The sequence below is a fragment of the Chiloscyllium plagiosum genome, unplaced genomic scaffold (assembly GCF_037043375.1).
Source record: "Chiloscyllium plagiosum isolate Xiang-an unplaced genomic scaffold, Cpla_swu_hap1 HiC_scaffold_17, whole genome shotgun sequence".
Classification (NCBI taxonomy): domain Eukaryota; kingdom Metazoa; phylum Chordata; class Chondrichthyes; order Orectolobiformes; family Hemiscylliidae; genus Chiloscyllium; species Chiloscyllium plagiosum.
In genome coordinates this window covers 49,461,337-49,478,890 of record NW_028270155.1, presented here as the reverse complement: position 1 = coordinate 49,478,890, position 17,554 = coordinate 49,461,337, and the positions used below count along the sequence as shown (strand labels likewise).

The 17,554-nt window shown below is 39.8% G+C and overlaps 1 protein-coding gene across 5 annotated transcripts in view; it reads left to right on the top strand.

Annotated features, from left to right (window-relative positions):
* Positions 1-17,554, top strand: part of rpgrip1l (RPGRIP1 like) — a 225,810-nt gene that overhangs the window by 169,944 nt on the left and 38,312 nt on the right. For all 5 annotated transcript variants that reach the window (XM_043706986.2, XM_043706987.2, XM_087995908.1 and 2 more), the window contains exon 23: positions 11,129-11,315. In XM_043706986.2, the coding sequence (XP_043562921.2) occupies positions 11,129-11,315 (187 nt within the window). The remainder of the gene's footprint in view (positions 1-11,128; positions 11,316-17,554) is intronic.

The window sequence follows — 17,554 nt, the reverse complement described above, 5'->3', positions numbered from 1 at the left end:
GGAAGTGTTCATGCCCTGAAATTATTGAACTGAATATGGAGCCCTGAGGGATTCTCAAGCAGAAAATGTCCTTCTGGAGCACTGCAGCAGGCCCAAGACAGAAATGTTGGCCAGGTAACACAGTGGTATATTGAAGTAGCAGGCAACTGGTAGTTCAGGATCACTTTTGCAGACAGAATATAGGTGTTCTGCAAAGCAATCACCCAATCTGCGATTCCTCCCCCAGTGTGGAGGAGACCACATTGTGAGCAGCAAATGTAGTAAACTAGATTGAATGAAGTGCAGGCAAATTGCTGCTTCACCTGGAAGGTGTGTCTGGGGTAGTCAGGAAGGAGGAAGTAAATGGGCAGGCATTATACCTTCTGTGATTGCAGGGGAAGGTGCAATGGGGTGTGCGGAGGTGTTGGGAGTGGTGGGGGGAATGGACCATTGCCTCTATGATTATTAACCAATAGATTTAATTGCTCAGTAGGGCAATGATGCAGCAGGCTTAATGTGCAGAATTGGCTATGTTTGTCTGTGTAATATATACAGTTTTTAAAATTTGTATTTATTTTGTGCTCTTCATGACCTCAGGACATCTTGCAGTATTTTCTGGTCATCAGGGCCCAGAACAGAAGTGAGTACATCAGGGCCCAATAACTTAGGCACAGTTGTACAGGGGCTTGCTGTGCTAAGATTGGAGGCTGGGATTGCGGACAGGAGCCTAGGCCTTGAGCATCAATGGAGCTTGTGATATCTATGCCTGCCACTGACAGTGAAGTACTTTTGACATGTAATCACTGTTTAAATGCAGAAAATTCAGCAGCAATTGCAAAGAGACAGGTTCTACAAAAAAAATGTGATAATGACCAATTCATTTATTTTCCATATTGGTCAGGATGCTGTGGAAATTTTTCTTGCTTTCTTTAAATTTTGTTGTACCTTTAGCCATCTGAGTTGGTTTTTGGGCCTTCAGTTTATCATTTCTGCAAAAGCACAATGGATGCAATCTTATATAGACCTCAGCAATATGGGCTGCAGTGGGATTTATGCCAATATTGGATGAAAAGTCCAATAAGGCCAATCTTGAAACCAAAAGCAACTTACTGCACTTTTCATACATTTGCCAAGTGGCGAGATGAGTTTCTCACAAAGCTTGTTAAAAGCCTTATTAATGCCACAGCTTGGGAAGGTAATGGCCTAGTGCTATTATCACTAGTTAATCCAGAGATCTAGGTCATGTTCTGGGGATCCAGGTTCGAATCCTGCCACAGCAGATGGTGGAATTTGTATAAGATAAAAATTTGAAATTAAGAATCTAATGATGACTATGAATCTATTGTCAACTGTCAGAAAAACCCATCTCTTTCACTGATGTTTTTTAGGAAAGTGTCATCCTTTCCTGGTATGGTCTAAAAGTGACTCCAGGCCCACAGCAATGTGGTTGACTCTTAACTGCTACATGGGCAAGTTAGGGATGGGAAATAAATTATAGCAATGCCCTCATTTTGTGATCATCCTGTGAACAAATATTAAAAGAAAAAGCTCATGTCATTAATATTCAACTTCCTATTGTACTAAACAAACCAGCCTCCATGTTGCTCAACACCAAAAAGCAGCTGTTCACCATGGCCCACGGCCACCAGCTACATATACCCCTTGTCCACATACATTAGGATCTGACTTTTGTTAATTGCTCCACCTCTCCAATCCATTTGTAGGCTCTTTAGGAAGCACAGACTTGATTTGCTGGATATACTGGCAAGTACCATGGAAATGTTGCAACAGGGATACTTTGTGCATATGAGGCATCCGGCTCACGCGTTGGACCAAGCTGCATTTCAGGGCTTCTCACTTGCTCTGTTAGCAATCACTCACTTAGCATCTACCTGTGAGCTTGTAGACCCATGTCTTGCCTTGAAGGGACATTGACCATAATTTTTCATAATACTCTTTAGATACAGGGCTAGTGCCAAAGGATTGCACATGTTATACTCTTATTTTAAAAAAAAGGTGTGCAGGAACTGCAGGTCAGTTTCCTTTACCTGAATGGTGGGGAATTTTTAGAAATGATCATTTAGATCAAAATTTGGATCAAAATTAATAGTCACTTGGGACAATGTGAGTTCATTAAACAAAGTCAGCAGGGATTTGGTAGGGGCACCTTGTGTTAAGATAACTTGGTTGAGAATGCCATTGATACAATGTATAAATTTCTGAAGAAACTCCATAGGTCTGGCAGCATCTGTGTCGAGAAAGCAGAGTTAACATTTCCAGTCCAGCGACCTTTCTTCAGAAAAGTTCATTCTTCTTTACACAGATGCTGCCAGACCTGATGAGTTCTCAAGTAATTTCTGTTTTGTTTCTCAGATTTCCAGCATCCTCAGTTCTTTGTTTCATATTGACATAACGTACATGGACTTCCAAAACCTGATGACCTGCCACACAAGGTAGTGGGCGGCACGGTTGCACAGTGGTTAGCACTGCTGCCTCACAGCGCCAGAGACCCGGGTTCAATTCCCGCCTCAGGCGACTGACTGTGTGGAGTTTGTATGTTCTCCCCGTGTCTGCGTGGGTTTCCTCCGGGTGCTCCGGTTTCCTCCCACAGTCCAAAGATGTGCAGGTCAGGTGAATTGGCCATGCTAAATTGCCCGTAGTGTTAGGTAAGGGGTAAATGTAGAGGGTATGGGTGGGTTGCGCTTCGGCAGGTCGGTGTGGACTTGTTGGGCCGAAGGGCCTGTTTCCACACTGTAATGTAATCTAATCTAAAACAACAGATCTATGAAAAATATTAGAGCTCATGGGATAAAAGAGACAGTAGCAACATGGATGTGAAATTAGCTGAGTGACAGAAAACAGAGTAGTGATTAATGGATCATAGAGATCTACCACACAGAGAAAGGCTCTTTGGTCCATCGCATCCACAACGGCCAAAACAACCATCTAACTGTTCTAATCCCATTTTCCAGCACTTGGCTCATAGCCTTGTATGCCATGGCATTGCAAGTCTGCATCTAAATATGTCTTAAATATTATCGGGGTTTCTGCCTCTGCCACCTTTATAAGCAGTGAGTTCCAAATTGCCACCACCCTCTGGATGAAAAACATTTTCCTCACATTTCTTGACACCTTCTAATTCCTTATCATAAATCTATGTGCCCCGTCATTGATCCCTCCATCAAGGGGAAAAGTTTCTTCCTGGCTACCTGATCAATGTCCCCCATAATTTTATATTTCTCAATCAAGACCTCTCTCAATCTTCTCTGTTTCAAGGAAGTCAACCCCAGTCTCTCTCTTCATAACTGAAGCTCTCCAGTCCTGGCAACATCTGGTAAATCTCCTCTGCTCTGTCTCTCGTGCTATCACATCCTTCTCAGAATGTGGATTCCAGAACTGCGCACAAGACTCCAGTTGTGCCGAACCAACATTTTAAATAATTTCAGCATAACCTTTTAAAGCCTGTGACTTGGCTAATAAAAACAAGAATCCTGTATGTGTGTTGAACCAATTTATCAACTTGTCCTGTTATGCTTTGTGTTTTGCAGGAATTCTCCAGAGGTCAATATTAGGACCAATGCTCTTCCAGATGTAAATACTAATGACCCAAATATTTTCAGGCTTGATATTTGCTAATAATATTTATATCAACATGTGGATATTTTCATAATAATGTAAATCAAATAGAAGACAAATACCTTTTAACACTTCCTTTAGAGACTGGCTGACTCATTTGTCGCCCTTGGAGAAAGTGTTAATTTCTGCTCCAAGTAGCTCTTGTTTAATCCATGCTGGTTTCATGAAACTTGGCCAATCTGTGGGTCAGGTGACACTTGTCATTATTTGTGGTGATGGGGAGAATAGTGTTTCAAGTACTGTGAAGGGGAATGATAATGGGGGTAAAGGGGCAGTGATTGCTGTGGCCAGGAATAATACAGTAAAGGAGAACACAGCAAATAGAAGCAATGAGAAATGAAAGAATAATTTACAGTGAGTAGTGAATTTCTGTTGACAAAAAATATATGGAAAGGCAGAACACTACAAAAGAGATCCCCACCCCCACCCCACGAGAGACTGCAGAGAGCTAAAGCTAAAAATGTACAAGAATAAAAAGGAGTAGTTTGGTTGCCATCACCCACATAAGAAATATTCCAAGGATAGACTCTGTAGAAAATGCAGAGAAACCTTAACCAATGGGTATAATGGCACCAGCAGCTCGCAGATATCGAACAGCTTCAAGCCTCAATGAAAAACCCAACAAAGGGCAGGCCAGTGCATTGTGATATGCAATTGTTGCCAGACGAACTACAGAGAAGGAAACTGCAACATTTGAAAAGATAATTAAAGTTTTCAACTCTTATTTCCGTTTAAAATAAAACATCTTACAAACTAAGCAAAGAGTGACCAGTACAGGGAAACCATTGTCAGCTTTATAAATGGTTCATACTATCTGGTGGACAATTACCAAAATAAAACTTGAAAGAAGAAATATATGTGATACGTTCCAAAGCCCTTTCAGACATTTTAGTTTAAAGAAGACCTTATGTAGCAGTGCAGTTCACCAGACAGGTTGAAATTCACAAGCATAACAGACTTCTCATAGAGTCATAGAGATGTACAGCATGGAAACAGACCCTTCTGTCCAACCCGACCAGATATCCCAACCCAATCTAGTCCCACTTGCCAGCACCCGGCCCATATCACTCCAAACCCTTCCTATTCATATACCCATCTAAATGCCTCTTAAATGTTGCAATTGTACCAACCTCCACCACATCTTCTGGCAGCTCATTCCATACACGTACCACCCTCTGTGTGAAAAGGTTGCTTTTTAGGTCTCTTTTATATCTTTCCCCTCTCACCCTAAACCTATGTCCTCTAGTTCTGGACTCCCCAACCCCAGGGAAAATACTTTGTCTATTTATCCTATCTATGCCCCTCATAATTTTGTAAACATCTATAAGGTCACCCCTCAGCCTCCGATGCTCCAGGGAAAACAGCCCCAGCCTGTTCAGCCTCTCCTTGTAGCTCAGACCCTCCAACTCTGGCACCATCTTTGTAAATCTTTTCTGAACCCTTTCAAGTTTCACAACATCTTTCCGATAGGAAGGAGACCAAAACTGCATGCAATATTCCAACAGTGACCTAAGCAATGTCCTGTACAGCCGCAACATGACCTCCCAACTCCTGTACTCAATACTCTGACCAATAAAGGAAAGCATACCAAACGCCTTTTTCACTATCATATCTACCTGCGACTCCACTTTCAAGGAGCTATGAACCTGCACTCCAAGGTCTCTTTGTTCAGCAACACTCCTGAGGACCTTACCATTAAGTGTATAAGTCCTGCTAAGATTTGCTTTCCCAAAATGCAGCACCACTCATTTATCTGAATTAAACTCCATCTGCCACTTCTCAGCCCATTGGCCCATCTGGTCCAGATCCTGTTGTAATCTGAGGTAACCCTCTTCGCTGTCCACTACACCTCCAATTTTGGTGTCATCTGCAAACTTACTAGCTGTACCTCTTATGCTCACATCCAAATCATTTATGTAAATGACAAAAAGTTGAGGGCCCAGCACCGATCCTTGTGGCACTCCACTGGTCACAGTCTGAAAAACACCACCACCCTCTGTCTTCTACCTTTGAGCCAGTTCTGTATCCAAATGGCTAGTTCTCCCTGTATTCCATGAGATCTAACCTTGCTAATCAGTCTCTCATGGGGAACCTTATCCAACGCCTTACTAAAGTCCATATAGATCACATCTACTGCTCTGCCCTCATCAATCTTCTTTGTTACTTCTTCAAAAAACTCAATCAAGTTTGTGAGACATGATTTCCCATGCACAAAGCCATGTTGACTATCCCGAATCCGTCCTTGCCTTTCCAAATACATGTACATCCTGTCCGTCAGGATTCCCTCCAACAACTTGCTCACCACCGAGGTCAGGCTCACCGGTCTATAGTTTCCTGGCTTGTCTTTACCGCCCTTCTTAAACAGTGGCACCACGTTTGCCAACCTCCAGTCTTCCGGCACCTCAACTGTGACTATCGATGATACAAATATCTCAGCAAGAGGCCCAGCAATCACTTCTCTAGCTTCCCACAGAGTTCTCGGGTACACCTGATCAGGTCCTGGGGATTTATCCACCTTTAACCGTTTCAAGGCATCCAGCACTTCCTCCTCTGTAACCTGGATATCTGATGGTATAGAGGACTAACCTGGAGTCAGCCCACTGACTTTGACTTGGTCCACTTTATTAATCTGAGAGCAATTAAGAAATCGGAAAAATAGAACTCATTAAAAGTAGAGGGTGCATCTCCAGCCATTACTGTTCCACCATGTATGGTGGGAAAACTCACATTAGCATCAGATATGCCCAGTCATTAATACCCAGTTGTTTGCTGAAGTTTCAATTCACAGCAAGACAGATTTTAAAATGGTAAAAACAATGACTGCAGATGCTGGAAACCAGATTCTGGATTAGAGGTGCTGGAAAAGCACAGCAGTTCAGGCAGCATCTGAGGAGCAGTAAAAGCCCGAAACGGAGATTTAAAAATGAACCACTCAGTCTGCAGCTACCTAAGAGGTAGATGTTATAAAGAACGAAGAGACATTGTCCTTAGGAGATGTAATAGTTTGACTCAGTAACTCAGAAAAGGCATTCCAACATAAAAGGGAGATTTCAACCCAGATCGGATTATGCTCATGTTGAAAGTTCAAAAATTGTTACTGTACAGTAAAGCCATCAACAGTCTACTGCTGAAACCTATCAGCAACTTAGGGAAGCACTGAAAATTTCTCTTAGGAGAAAACAACAACAACCAAACCACAGAGTTTCTTGAGAAATAGAAGACTGGTGAAGATTAAGGTTGAAAATGGAAAAGAACTCAAATGGATCAAAGTTAAACAAGAATTGCAGAAACCTTATTAACTACAGAGACTGCTCAACTAAAATCTAAACTATTATCTAAACTATATTAATACAACCCAGCCTTGGAAGCTAAAGAACAATAGCCTATAGCAGGTTTTAGAAATCCTCTACAGCCCAGCAGCATTTTTAACCAACTGACACATCAGAGATACATACATTGGAGCAAAAATGTCTCTCTGTCATAAGACCAAAACTAAATAAATGCTGTGATTTGTTCATTGAGACAAACTTTCACCTGCAATGCGTGAGTGATGCTTGCCAGTTTAAAAAGGTCACTGTTGATAGAGAGATCAAAACTCTTCAACTCAGTTCACACCAGATTATCAAAGAGAAGCAAGACATTATCACACCAGATTATCAAAGAGAAGCAACAGAAAGAGAATGAGCACAAGGAAAGGCTTAGAAACAGATGGAGAAATCACCCACTTGGCCATCCGGTGTGCCATCTACAGTACAAAGCAGGAAAGTCTTATAGATTCTGTTCCGGAACTTTATCCCCTCATGTGGCAGGAGAAGACATGTTTCTGTACCCTTGCAGGCACAGACCCCAGTTATAGAGAAGGACCTTTCTGGAATTCCATCAGGAAGTGGCGTCTTCCCATGCCTTGTAAATAGTTACATGAATAAAACATTAATATTCATTAAAATGAGTGCAGACTACACCTTTCTACAGTGGTTCTACTGATGAGGATATTATTAAGCTATATAGATGGATAAGAGAAACTGAGACTTGGAGAAGAAATGTTAAGAGAAGATTTGATTGAGGTATTCAAAATCATGATGGGAATTCTGTAGATCAGATAGAAGAAACTGTTGCTATAGTGGAAGGATAGAGAGCTAGTGGGTTTAAGATAATTGGCAAGATAATGAATGAGCTGACACAAGGAAAACCTTTACTTCACAGCAAGGTATTAAGCTGTGGATGCATTGCCGGAGAGTGTTATGACGGCTGGTCCCATCATGGCATTCAAAAGGAAATTCAACTATTCCCTATAAAGAAAAAGATTTGAAAAGTTTACAGTAAAGGTGATTTGCTCCTACAGAGAGTCAGCATGGGCATAATGAACTGAAGGGTCTCCTCCAAACGGTGCTTTAAAAAGTGCAGGAAGCAGGAACATCCTCAATTTTGACCTCATGTTGGAGAAGTTATTATTGACACAACTGAAGATGGTTGAGCTGAGGACACTGCCCTCAGCAACTTGTCATGGGTCTGAGATGATTGATCTCCAGTAACTATAACTGCCTTTCTGTTTGGTTTGACTTCAACAAGTGGCGAGTTTTCTGCCTGATTCTTATTTACATCTTTCGGAGATCCTTGATGCAACACTCAATCAAATGTTGCCTTGCTGTTGGGTCTCTCTCTTTCATGTCACTTCACTAATTCAGCTCATTTGTTCTTGTTTGGATCAGTTTGGACATTCTGGAGCTGAATGGCCCTGGTGTATTCCAGACTGAATATGTGGTTGATAAGTAATCGCTGCTTGATAGTGCAGTTAACAGCACTTTGTCACTTTGCTGATAACTCAGAGTAGACTTTTTTAAAAATTGAATCAACGTTCCTTTTGAGAAGGAGAAAGTGAGGACTGCAGATGCTGGAGAACAGAGTCGAAGAGTGTGGCGCTGGAAAAGTAAAGCCAGTCAGGCAGCATCCGAGGAGCAGGAGAATCAATATGAGCTCATTCCTGCTGAAGGGATTATGCTCGAAACATCGAATCTCTTGCTCCTCGGATGCTACCTGACCAGCTGTGCTTTTCAGCACCACACTCTTGAACCCTTGTGAGAGGTTGAGTTTCGAACGTTGCTGTGAACCTGGAGTCCAATACCGGGTAAAGTTGTCAGATTTCCTCCCTAAAGAACCATAAGTGAACCAGATGAGGCCTCGGATGCAAGTCCACTGATAATACCACTATGTCATTTGTCTTTCCCTTGAACGCTGACGAGTAGTAATTGGCTTTTTAAGGACCCAAGTAATTTTCCACATTTTAAGTGGGTGCCAGTGTTGTAACTCAACTTTAAAAGTTTGGCTATGGCCACATCTAGTTCCAGAGAACCAGTGTTCATTTGCTTATTAATATCAAGTGGAGTGAACTGAACTGGCAAGAATATAGTTGTGAACCGCAAGTGGACGTCAAGATAATCATCGACTTATGTCTTCTGAAAGAATGCAAATGCTTCAGTATTATCTTTGCTGACACTCCAGTGTAAGTGCTGTTGTGTATCTAACAGTGCTGTATTTCCCTGTACCTGACCTATGTTCAATTTTGGGATTCGCGTAGAGGCTTTACAAGTGGTGCAACACAATTTCTGGCTCAAATAGGTGATGCATCTAGAATGACAGGCCATAGGTACAATATTAAACCAAAGATTTGTGATATAAAGAGAAACAGTTTTACACAATGAATTGTGAGGCTGTGGAATTCACTTCAAAAGTTGCTCTTTAAGGCAGAAATTATGTCAGCATTCAAATTTAGATTGGACACCTGCATAAAGAAAAGGGGTTGAATGGATATATGAACAGGCGAGATAAATCCAATTGGAACTACATTGCACAAAGAGGGTAAATACCATTGAGCACTGCTTGTGCTCATGACCTATTTCTGTGTTTTGAGTTTTTTGCAGTGCTATGAATCAGTTACCACCACAGCCTGAATGTCTGTGTTAGGCATGTCCAGAGTACAGCAGGACACTTAATATTTTTAGTCAATTTGTTTAGATATTTTGTGACACACCTCTGGAACAGGTGGGTCTTGAACCAAGGGCTTCTTCAGCCAGTGACCACAAGACCCTTCAGGATACTGTTGGTAATGGATCAAACAGCTTAGCTTAATAAAGAGGGCTAAAATAGTATACATCTGATACTGATGGCTGGGGTTCATTCCACACAGTTGGTGAATACACTAGAAACCAATATGCAAATAGATGAATCTGATCATATTTGCAATGAGAAACTTAACAAATTTTGTGTGCTGAATCCTGGTTTGGAGATTCATTTGCATTGCCATGGATTTCTGCATTTGTTAGGCACATACTTCATTAAGTGTAAAAATCAACAGAATATTCTAAAAAGTTGTCATAGATATTTATAAGTTGAATTATAGTAATATTTTTATTGTGCTGAATTATCTTCCACTTCTTTTTGTTAGGTTTTTTTGATGTCAGTCTCAACACAGTTCTCTTGTTTGAACCTGTCATTTGTGGGTTCAAATTACAAATTGTAGAATGGCATGCTAACACATACGTGAGGTGCCGAAAGATTGGTCACTGTCAGAGATGCCAGCTTTTGGAGAAGAAATTAAAGCTCAACCCCATCATCCCATTCCAGTTTATATAATCATTTCCATGTTATTATTCAAAGAAAAGCAAGGCACTTCTCTTGATAGTCTGACCCGTATTTGTCCCTCCTCCAGCATTACAAAAACAGACTATCTAGTAGTTTACCTACTTGCTGTTTACGGATCCTCTGTGTATTTTAGTTTCTTTATTTCCTTAAATCTTAAGAGGTTACACTTGAAAAGTACTCCACTGGCTTTGGATGGTCAAAATAATGATAGTTCTTTTTTACACTTGTTCTTATTTTTCTTGCCAACAAATTGTCATGTCAGACTAACCTAGTGGCTAAATGGATTACTATGTATAAATATGTTATTAGGATAAAATTTAACACCACTATCATTCTTAGTAGCTGAGCTCTGGATTATTTGGGTTATTTGCTAAACCTTTCATTGCTTCTATGTCTTTTTTTATTTCTAATTTGAATATGAAAAGCTTATTCAACTCAAAGGCCATCACTTTAATGACACTTGGCAGTCATTTGATTTATTAGGTTTAAAGAAAAAAAAAATCCACTAAATATTTCATCATGTCATGCTAATCCTAGTAATATTTCCAGATGAAGCCTTGTACCTGTATTAACAGAGACAGAATAGTGCGTAATTTTCTTGTCATCTTTGTAAAATTTCCATGAATCTACTGAATAATAAAACAGACTTCTTGAAATATTCAGATTTAGGTTTGCTGTAAAAGTACCTGAAAATACATAATGAACGAAGAAGATTCTTGGTTTAATGTACATTTCATGGGTCCTAAAGGTAATAAGTAGAAAATTAACTTTTCACTAGAATGCCTCAAGTCATTTTACAGGATGAGACATCCACTCACTGAAATTTCGATAACTTTGTAACTTACTTCATCTTTTATGTTTTAAAAACTTACAGCCGTCAGAAAAGATCCGGATTGAGATTGTATCTCTCACTCTGAACGAAGATACTCAAATCCTGAACGATGAAACTATTCAACGATTGTTTGTTGAATACAGGTTCTACAATTTGCCAGCTGAGGAAACGCCAATGTCTCTTCCAAAGCCATACAATGGACAATGGATCTATTACAATCACAGCAATGGTAATGACATTAGAAGTTGAAATAGGTTACATGGGGTATCTGAATGTGATGTCTCTAAGGCTTGCATATGAACCATTTATGACGGAAGCGAATATTAACTTCCAGTTTAAAACTGTTTCATTTAGCTACCTGTTGGGAATAAAATTGTACAGTTTTTAAATTTCCATGATATTTAACAGAATTTTTTAAAAACCTTGTAAATCGAAAATATCAGCACTGGATTTAAGCTTTGGTAAATGATAGATCCCGCAATCTTTTCACTCTCATTAATTCTATTAAATTATTCCTTTACAGCAAGCACCTTTTATGAGTGGTCTGAAAAAGCTTTTTAAAATGATTGTTGAAATGTTATATAATTATTTGGAACTGCTCCACATTCTTTTAACAACATGAATCAGTAAACCAAATTATACTCATCATTAAGCACATTTTTGATCATCTTTGTAGTTCATTCATTATATTGATTGAATAACATTAAACTACAATAGGAAATTGCCTCAGTAGTTCACATTTTTAGACAAGACTAGAGTGGGACTGGAAAAGCACAGCAGGTTAGGCAGCATCCAAAGAGCAGGAAAATCAACGCTTTTGCCCTTCATCATTCCTGATTAAGGGTTTTTGCCCAAAACGTCGATTTTCCTGCTCCTCGGCTGCTGCCTGACCTACTGTGCTTTTCCAACACCACAGTAATTTTGACTCTGATCTCCAGCATCTTCTGTCCTCACTTTCACCCACATTTTTAGACAGTCATAATAAGGATGAACCAAAAAAAAAATTATGTACTAAAATAATTTATTTTTAATGTGAAAACAGATTTCCATTACTGATTAATGGAACTAATTAACACGTGAACTTGAAGAAATAAGTTGGTTTTAACTTACTTGGGCATAATGTACCGAGAAAAGTCTTTTAACAAGTTTACACCTCGGACAAGTTGCCTACAATTAAAGTTGTTAAATATTCTATTCTGACAAACTTCAGATCTTTTACAGTTCAAGATACTTCAATTAATTTTTTAGTTTTTTGTTTGTGCTTGTTTAATGTATTGAGATGCCTCAGATTAAATCTTGTCAGACTGCATTGTGCTACACCCTGGATTGGTACATAAGATTCTGATATATGCATTGCAGTCCAAACTTTGCTGCAGTGTGCTCATTTTTAAGAGAGAGTTCAGTCAGAATGAGGTTCTGCATTGCATACGTTTACACATCTAAAGCAGAAATAAGTTGCCTGACTAAAAGAGTTTCAGTGCTCAGCAAATTACTTAAAGATGCTCTCACTCCATAACATTATATTGCTGAAAATGTGGTGGAAACTCTGCTCATGGCAGAGTGGGAGCAGTTCCAAAGAATTTCCCTGATAATCGCCCAAATCTTATGGTATCCACATCATGAAAATCTGGACTTGAATTGGGTGATGCAAGTTAGAACCCTCATTGAAGTCCTGCAGTGTACACAAGTTTAAATTCCGATAAATTCATTTTCACTGGCAAGGATGCCTTGCAAATGTTTCTAAACTGAGCACAGTGTCAGAGGTTTGGGACATAAGCAGGACTTAGCCAAATGATACTCGGAGAATAGGCTGGTTAATACCTGACGTAGCTCAGTGATTAGCTCAAATAACTGAACTGAGGACCACAATCAATCTCCCCCAGTCTTCAGCCCCTCCACTAACCTATTCGGCATCAAATTAACGAACCACCCCAACCTGAAGCCTGACCATCCCTTCCCGTCAAGTACCACCTCACAATTACCACACGACTATGCACCCAATTACTCCTCCATCTAGCTATCCTCCCACATAACTATCCACTTCAACAACACATTAGCCCCCAACTCGCCCAACTACACCCTGCACTGACTACTCCTCAAAATGTCTATCTCCACCTGAGAATCCAATCAATCACCCAGCTACCCATTCACTCAATCATCCGCCTACACACACCCATTCATCCACCCACCACCCCACTATACATACATACATACACACACAGCCACCAACTCACTCACCTACCCAGTCTCAAACTCATCGCTGATCCACTCAGTAACCGACTGAAAGTCTTGAAATCTTCAAATGTGTACCAAAAATAGTAGTTCTTTGTCCATTTTCTCCCACAATAATCACTCTTCCATGGGGACACCTGCGTTGCAGCCAGCATTAGAGATCCTGTTTAAAAAATCAGAAAAATATCTGCTCATTAAAGTTTTCACAGGCAGTGGAAGTGCATACTGACTAGAAGATCCGGGTGTGGTTTTCAAAGACCCGACAGGTAAATCACATAAAATGAAATGGATTTGATTTGTTTATGGTGTACACTTTCAAACAGGAGCTTTACACTAGATTTAAGTTATGCTAGCCGTGGTGCCAATTTTTGGAGTGATTGTAGACTCATTTCATATTCCAATGAGTGCTACAGAGTTAGATTGTTAATTTTGTTGTATTTGCGCCAATTTTGCACAAACACAGAAGTGATATTACAACAGATCATAATGGCTGGTAACACAGACAGGTTAGGAGAGTTTTTACACCAGACGATAAATCATATTTTGTTACATTTGAATTCATCACGCACTCAGCTGCATTTGAATATCTGTACACAAGGGACATTTTCCAGACAAAGCTGTGATTTAAAGAGTACTAAAAGCCAAAAAAGTATTATGAACTTGTGCCTCCTATTGTATGTTGAGGTTTGGAATATAAGATGCATTTTCTATAGCTGATAAATTTGTTGAACTGATTTAACCATCATCTGTGCAGTTCTGGGCACAATCATGTAAAGGATGACCGAGGTTGCAGAGGATGAGTTTTATCATGATGTCATTCACCCTTAGATTATCTGATTCATAACTGTACTAAGCTCAAAAGCAACAGTTGAGTTTCTTGCCCTATCTGCCAAGGTACACTAAGAGCATAACTCTGCAAACTGTATTGACAGGAAGTAGTGAATGGCGATATGTAACCCAATTTTTCTTGAGCATGCACATTCTTCTATAAACTTGTTACCTTCCTAGCCAACTCACCAAAGCAAAACAGGTTCCAAACATACAAGTTTTCATACAGACATAGTCTGAGGATGAGTTCCTGAAGAACTGAAGTGTTTAACTTTTCTGAAGTTGCCCCAAATACAGTCTGAAATCAAACATTTTGGTACATTAAAACATGAAATTTCATTTCTTTTAATGCAGGCTTAAATTTAAGCCTGAGTATATTGCCTCACTCTGTCCTTCTAGCAACAGATTTCACGATAGCAACGAACAAGTATTTCCAAAAAGCTTGTGTCACTAACTGCCAGATCTGCACTATGATTTGGTGCATCAATTTCTCTTTTTATAGGCGAATGCTAGTTTAACTGATCATGGGAGATAAATGAGCATAGTAACATAATGTACAAATAATAAAATAACGGTCAAGTGCAAGAGCGGAAGGACCTGGGTGTGTATATATGTGAGTCCTTGAAGACAGCAGGACAGGTTGAGTGGAAAGTTAATAAAACATACACTATCTCAGGTATTATTGTGATGATACTTTGGCTTTAAGGTGTATATTTTATCCCTTTTTTTAAAATGAAGAAAAGTTGAGACAGAGGTACTAAGATGTCTGCTTCAAAGCTCGTAAAATAAACAATTTGTGAAGCCTAGGTTTTTTTTAATGTTGAAACAATAGAAGCAACCTGAATGAGTGGGGTTAGGACAGACTAGGAGAGTGAAAAGAGTATTGGCGATGTAATACAATGCAGAAAAATGTGAGGCCACGCACTTTCGTGGGTAGAATAGAGGTGTTGATTATTTTCTAAATTTGGAAAAGCTTCAGAAATCTAAAGTACATAGGAACACAGGAGTCCCAGTCACAATTCTTTTAAGGTTTACATGCAGATTCAGTTGGCAGTTAGGAAGGCAAGGCTAGAACTCAAGAGCAGAGGTGTACTGCTGAGGCTGTATAAAGCTCTGGTCTGGAATATTGGAAGCTGTATTAGACCCCATATCTCAGGAAGAATATAATGGTATTGAATAGGGTCCAAAGGATGATTACAAGAACGATCCTGGGATGAAGAGCTTGTCATATAAGGAATAGTCGAGGACTCTGGACAGGATGGATTTTAGAAGGATGAGAGGAGATCTCATTGAAACTTAGATAATACTGAGATGCACTGATAGTGTGGGTGTTTGAAAAATGTTTCCACCAGTAGGAGAGACTAAGACCTGAGGGTTAGCCTCTGAGTATAAGAAAAAATCTTTAGAGCTGAGATGAGGAGGAATATGTTCTGCCACAAGGCACTTAAACATTGAAACTCATTGCCACAGAAGGCTGTGCAAGACAAGTCATTGGGTGTATTTAAGACATTGATAGACAGGTTCTTGATTAGTGAGGGGATCAAGCGTTACCAGGAGAAGGCAGGAGGATGGAGTTGAGAAATATATCAACCATGATTGGCCGAATAGCCTAATTCTGATTTTATATCCCATGGTCTCATATTTGTGATTGAGGGTAGACTGATGTAACAGTAATTTATTATGTTGTAGTCTTGTTTTTTGTGAAGTCGGCATACTTGGGTAATTTTCCACACTGCTAAGTAGGTGTCAGTATGCTGCACTGGAACAGCTGGTCTAAGAACACAACTTGCTTTGGAATATAAATTGCTAGTACTATTACTAGAATGTTGTCAGCACCTGTAGCCTTTGTAGTTTTGAGTGCCTGAAGCTGCTGGAGGATAGGGTGCTGGGCTGCTTTCATATCTGCATGCCTTTTTTGCACACTGTTATCTACAGCCCTGATAGCAGCAGTCTGAACTTGCATGACGGTATTCTGAGTTTCCAATTCAGGACTCTGATATTGGATGGCTGGTGGTTTTGCTGTACAACGCTACAAATGTTGACACATGCTGTGACAAATACTGCCAGAACAATGATCCAGACAGCGTTGGACACTACATGATTCACCTCCTCTGTATACTTCTGGTGCATGTTCAGCCCATGTACTCTTATAGCCCTTGTTATGGCCCATTTTCCCCCACAAGTATAAATGTGTTGCACAAATATTACTTAAGACCTCTAAAGGCTAAGCATTCCTGATGAAGGGCTTCTGCCTGAAATGTCAATTCTCTTGCTCCTCAGATGCTGCCTGACTGGCTGTGCTTTTCCAGCACCTACTCTTGGACTAAGAGCTTTAACAGTCCTCATCACCAAAGAAAATAGTCACCATTTCTTCAGTCCAAGTTATCACCTTCGTCTCCTTGTGTACAGTTTTAGGAGACCTCTATAAATGCCTTGATCATGGAAACAAAGTTTTCTGAGTTTTCAAACCCAGAGGGAGAACCAGTATTGTTTGAAACTGGCCTGGAGCTCCATTTTGAGGTATACAAGTTAGGTCAGACCAACATGCATCACTTGCAGATTTTGTTAGTTTTTCCTTCTATATAAAGCTTAGCCTTTTTGGGACACCTTGGCCCAGACTTTCAGTTTGAAGACATTTCTGTCTGGAATATGGGGCCTGCTTTCTACCACAGAAATTTTGCAGAGCCCCAGTTATATTTCCAGCCCCTGTGAACTGTAAAATGGGAGGCCAGTGATTAATAGCAGTATCAAGCCTCAGGACTGTGCCACAGTGGAAGGAGGAAGGCAATCAATCACATGCCTATGTGAAGAGAGAAATGTATGTAGTTGTGCATTTGAATTGAAACTTTTAGGTTGCTGATGGGAGGGCATCTGTACTCATGTACAAGCCTTTTATTTGACTCACCCAAAGTCATCTTCACTATAGAATGTTGAATGTATCTATTAAATGCACAAATAGGCATAACAGTAACTATAAACTTGGTGCCATTTTCACCCTTATGTTCAAAATTAGATAGTAGGTAGATACCACCATAGGGAAGGAAAATTAGCATGGAAGTTATCCCAGTATACTTGGGCAACAGGAGACAGTAATGCATTTTGTGTTTTATATATACATTTCTTAAGGTAGTATCTCAATTTGCAATGTACGGCAAACAGTCAAATTTGTGAAGTTAAAATAACTCGGTTATGTTCACATGAAAACAATGCGTACAAAAATGTAAAATAAGTGGAGGAATCATTTGTGTGATTATTATGCTCATCAGGATTTCTACCTACAATGACCAACCCCAAGGAGTGGTGATACTATTTAGATATTGGCCACGTTGAGCAATGTAACTATTACAAATGCAAACTCTACCTTTTTTTTTTAGAATACAAATTTCTGATATAAGATATAGCTAAAAT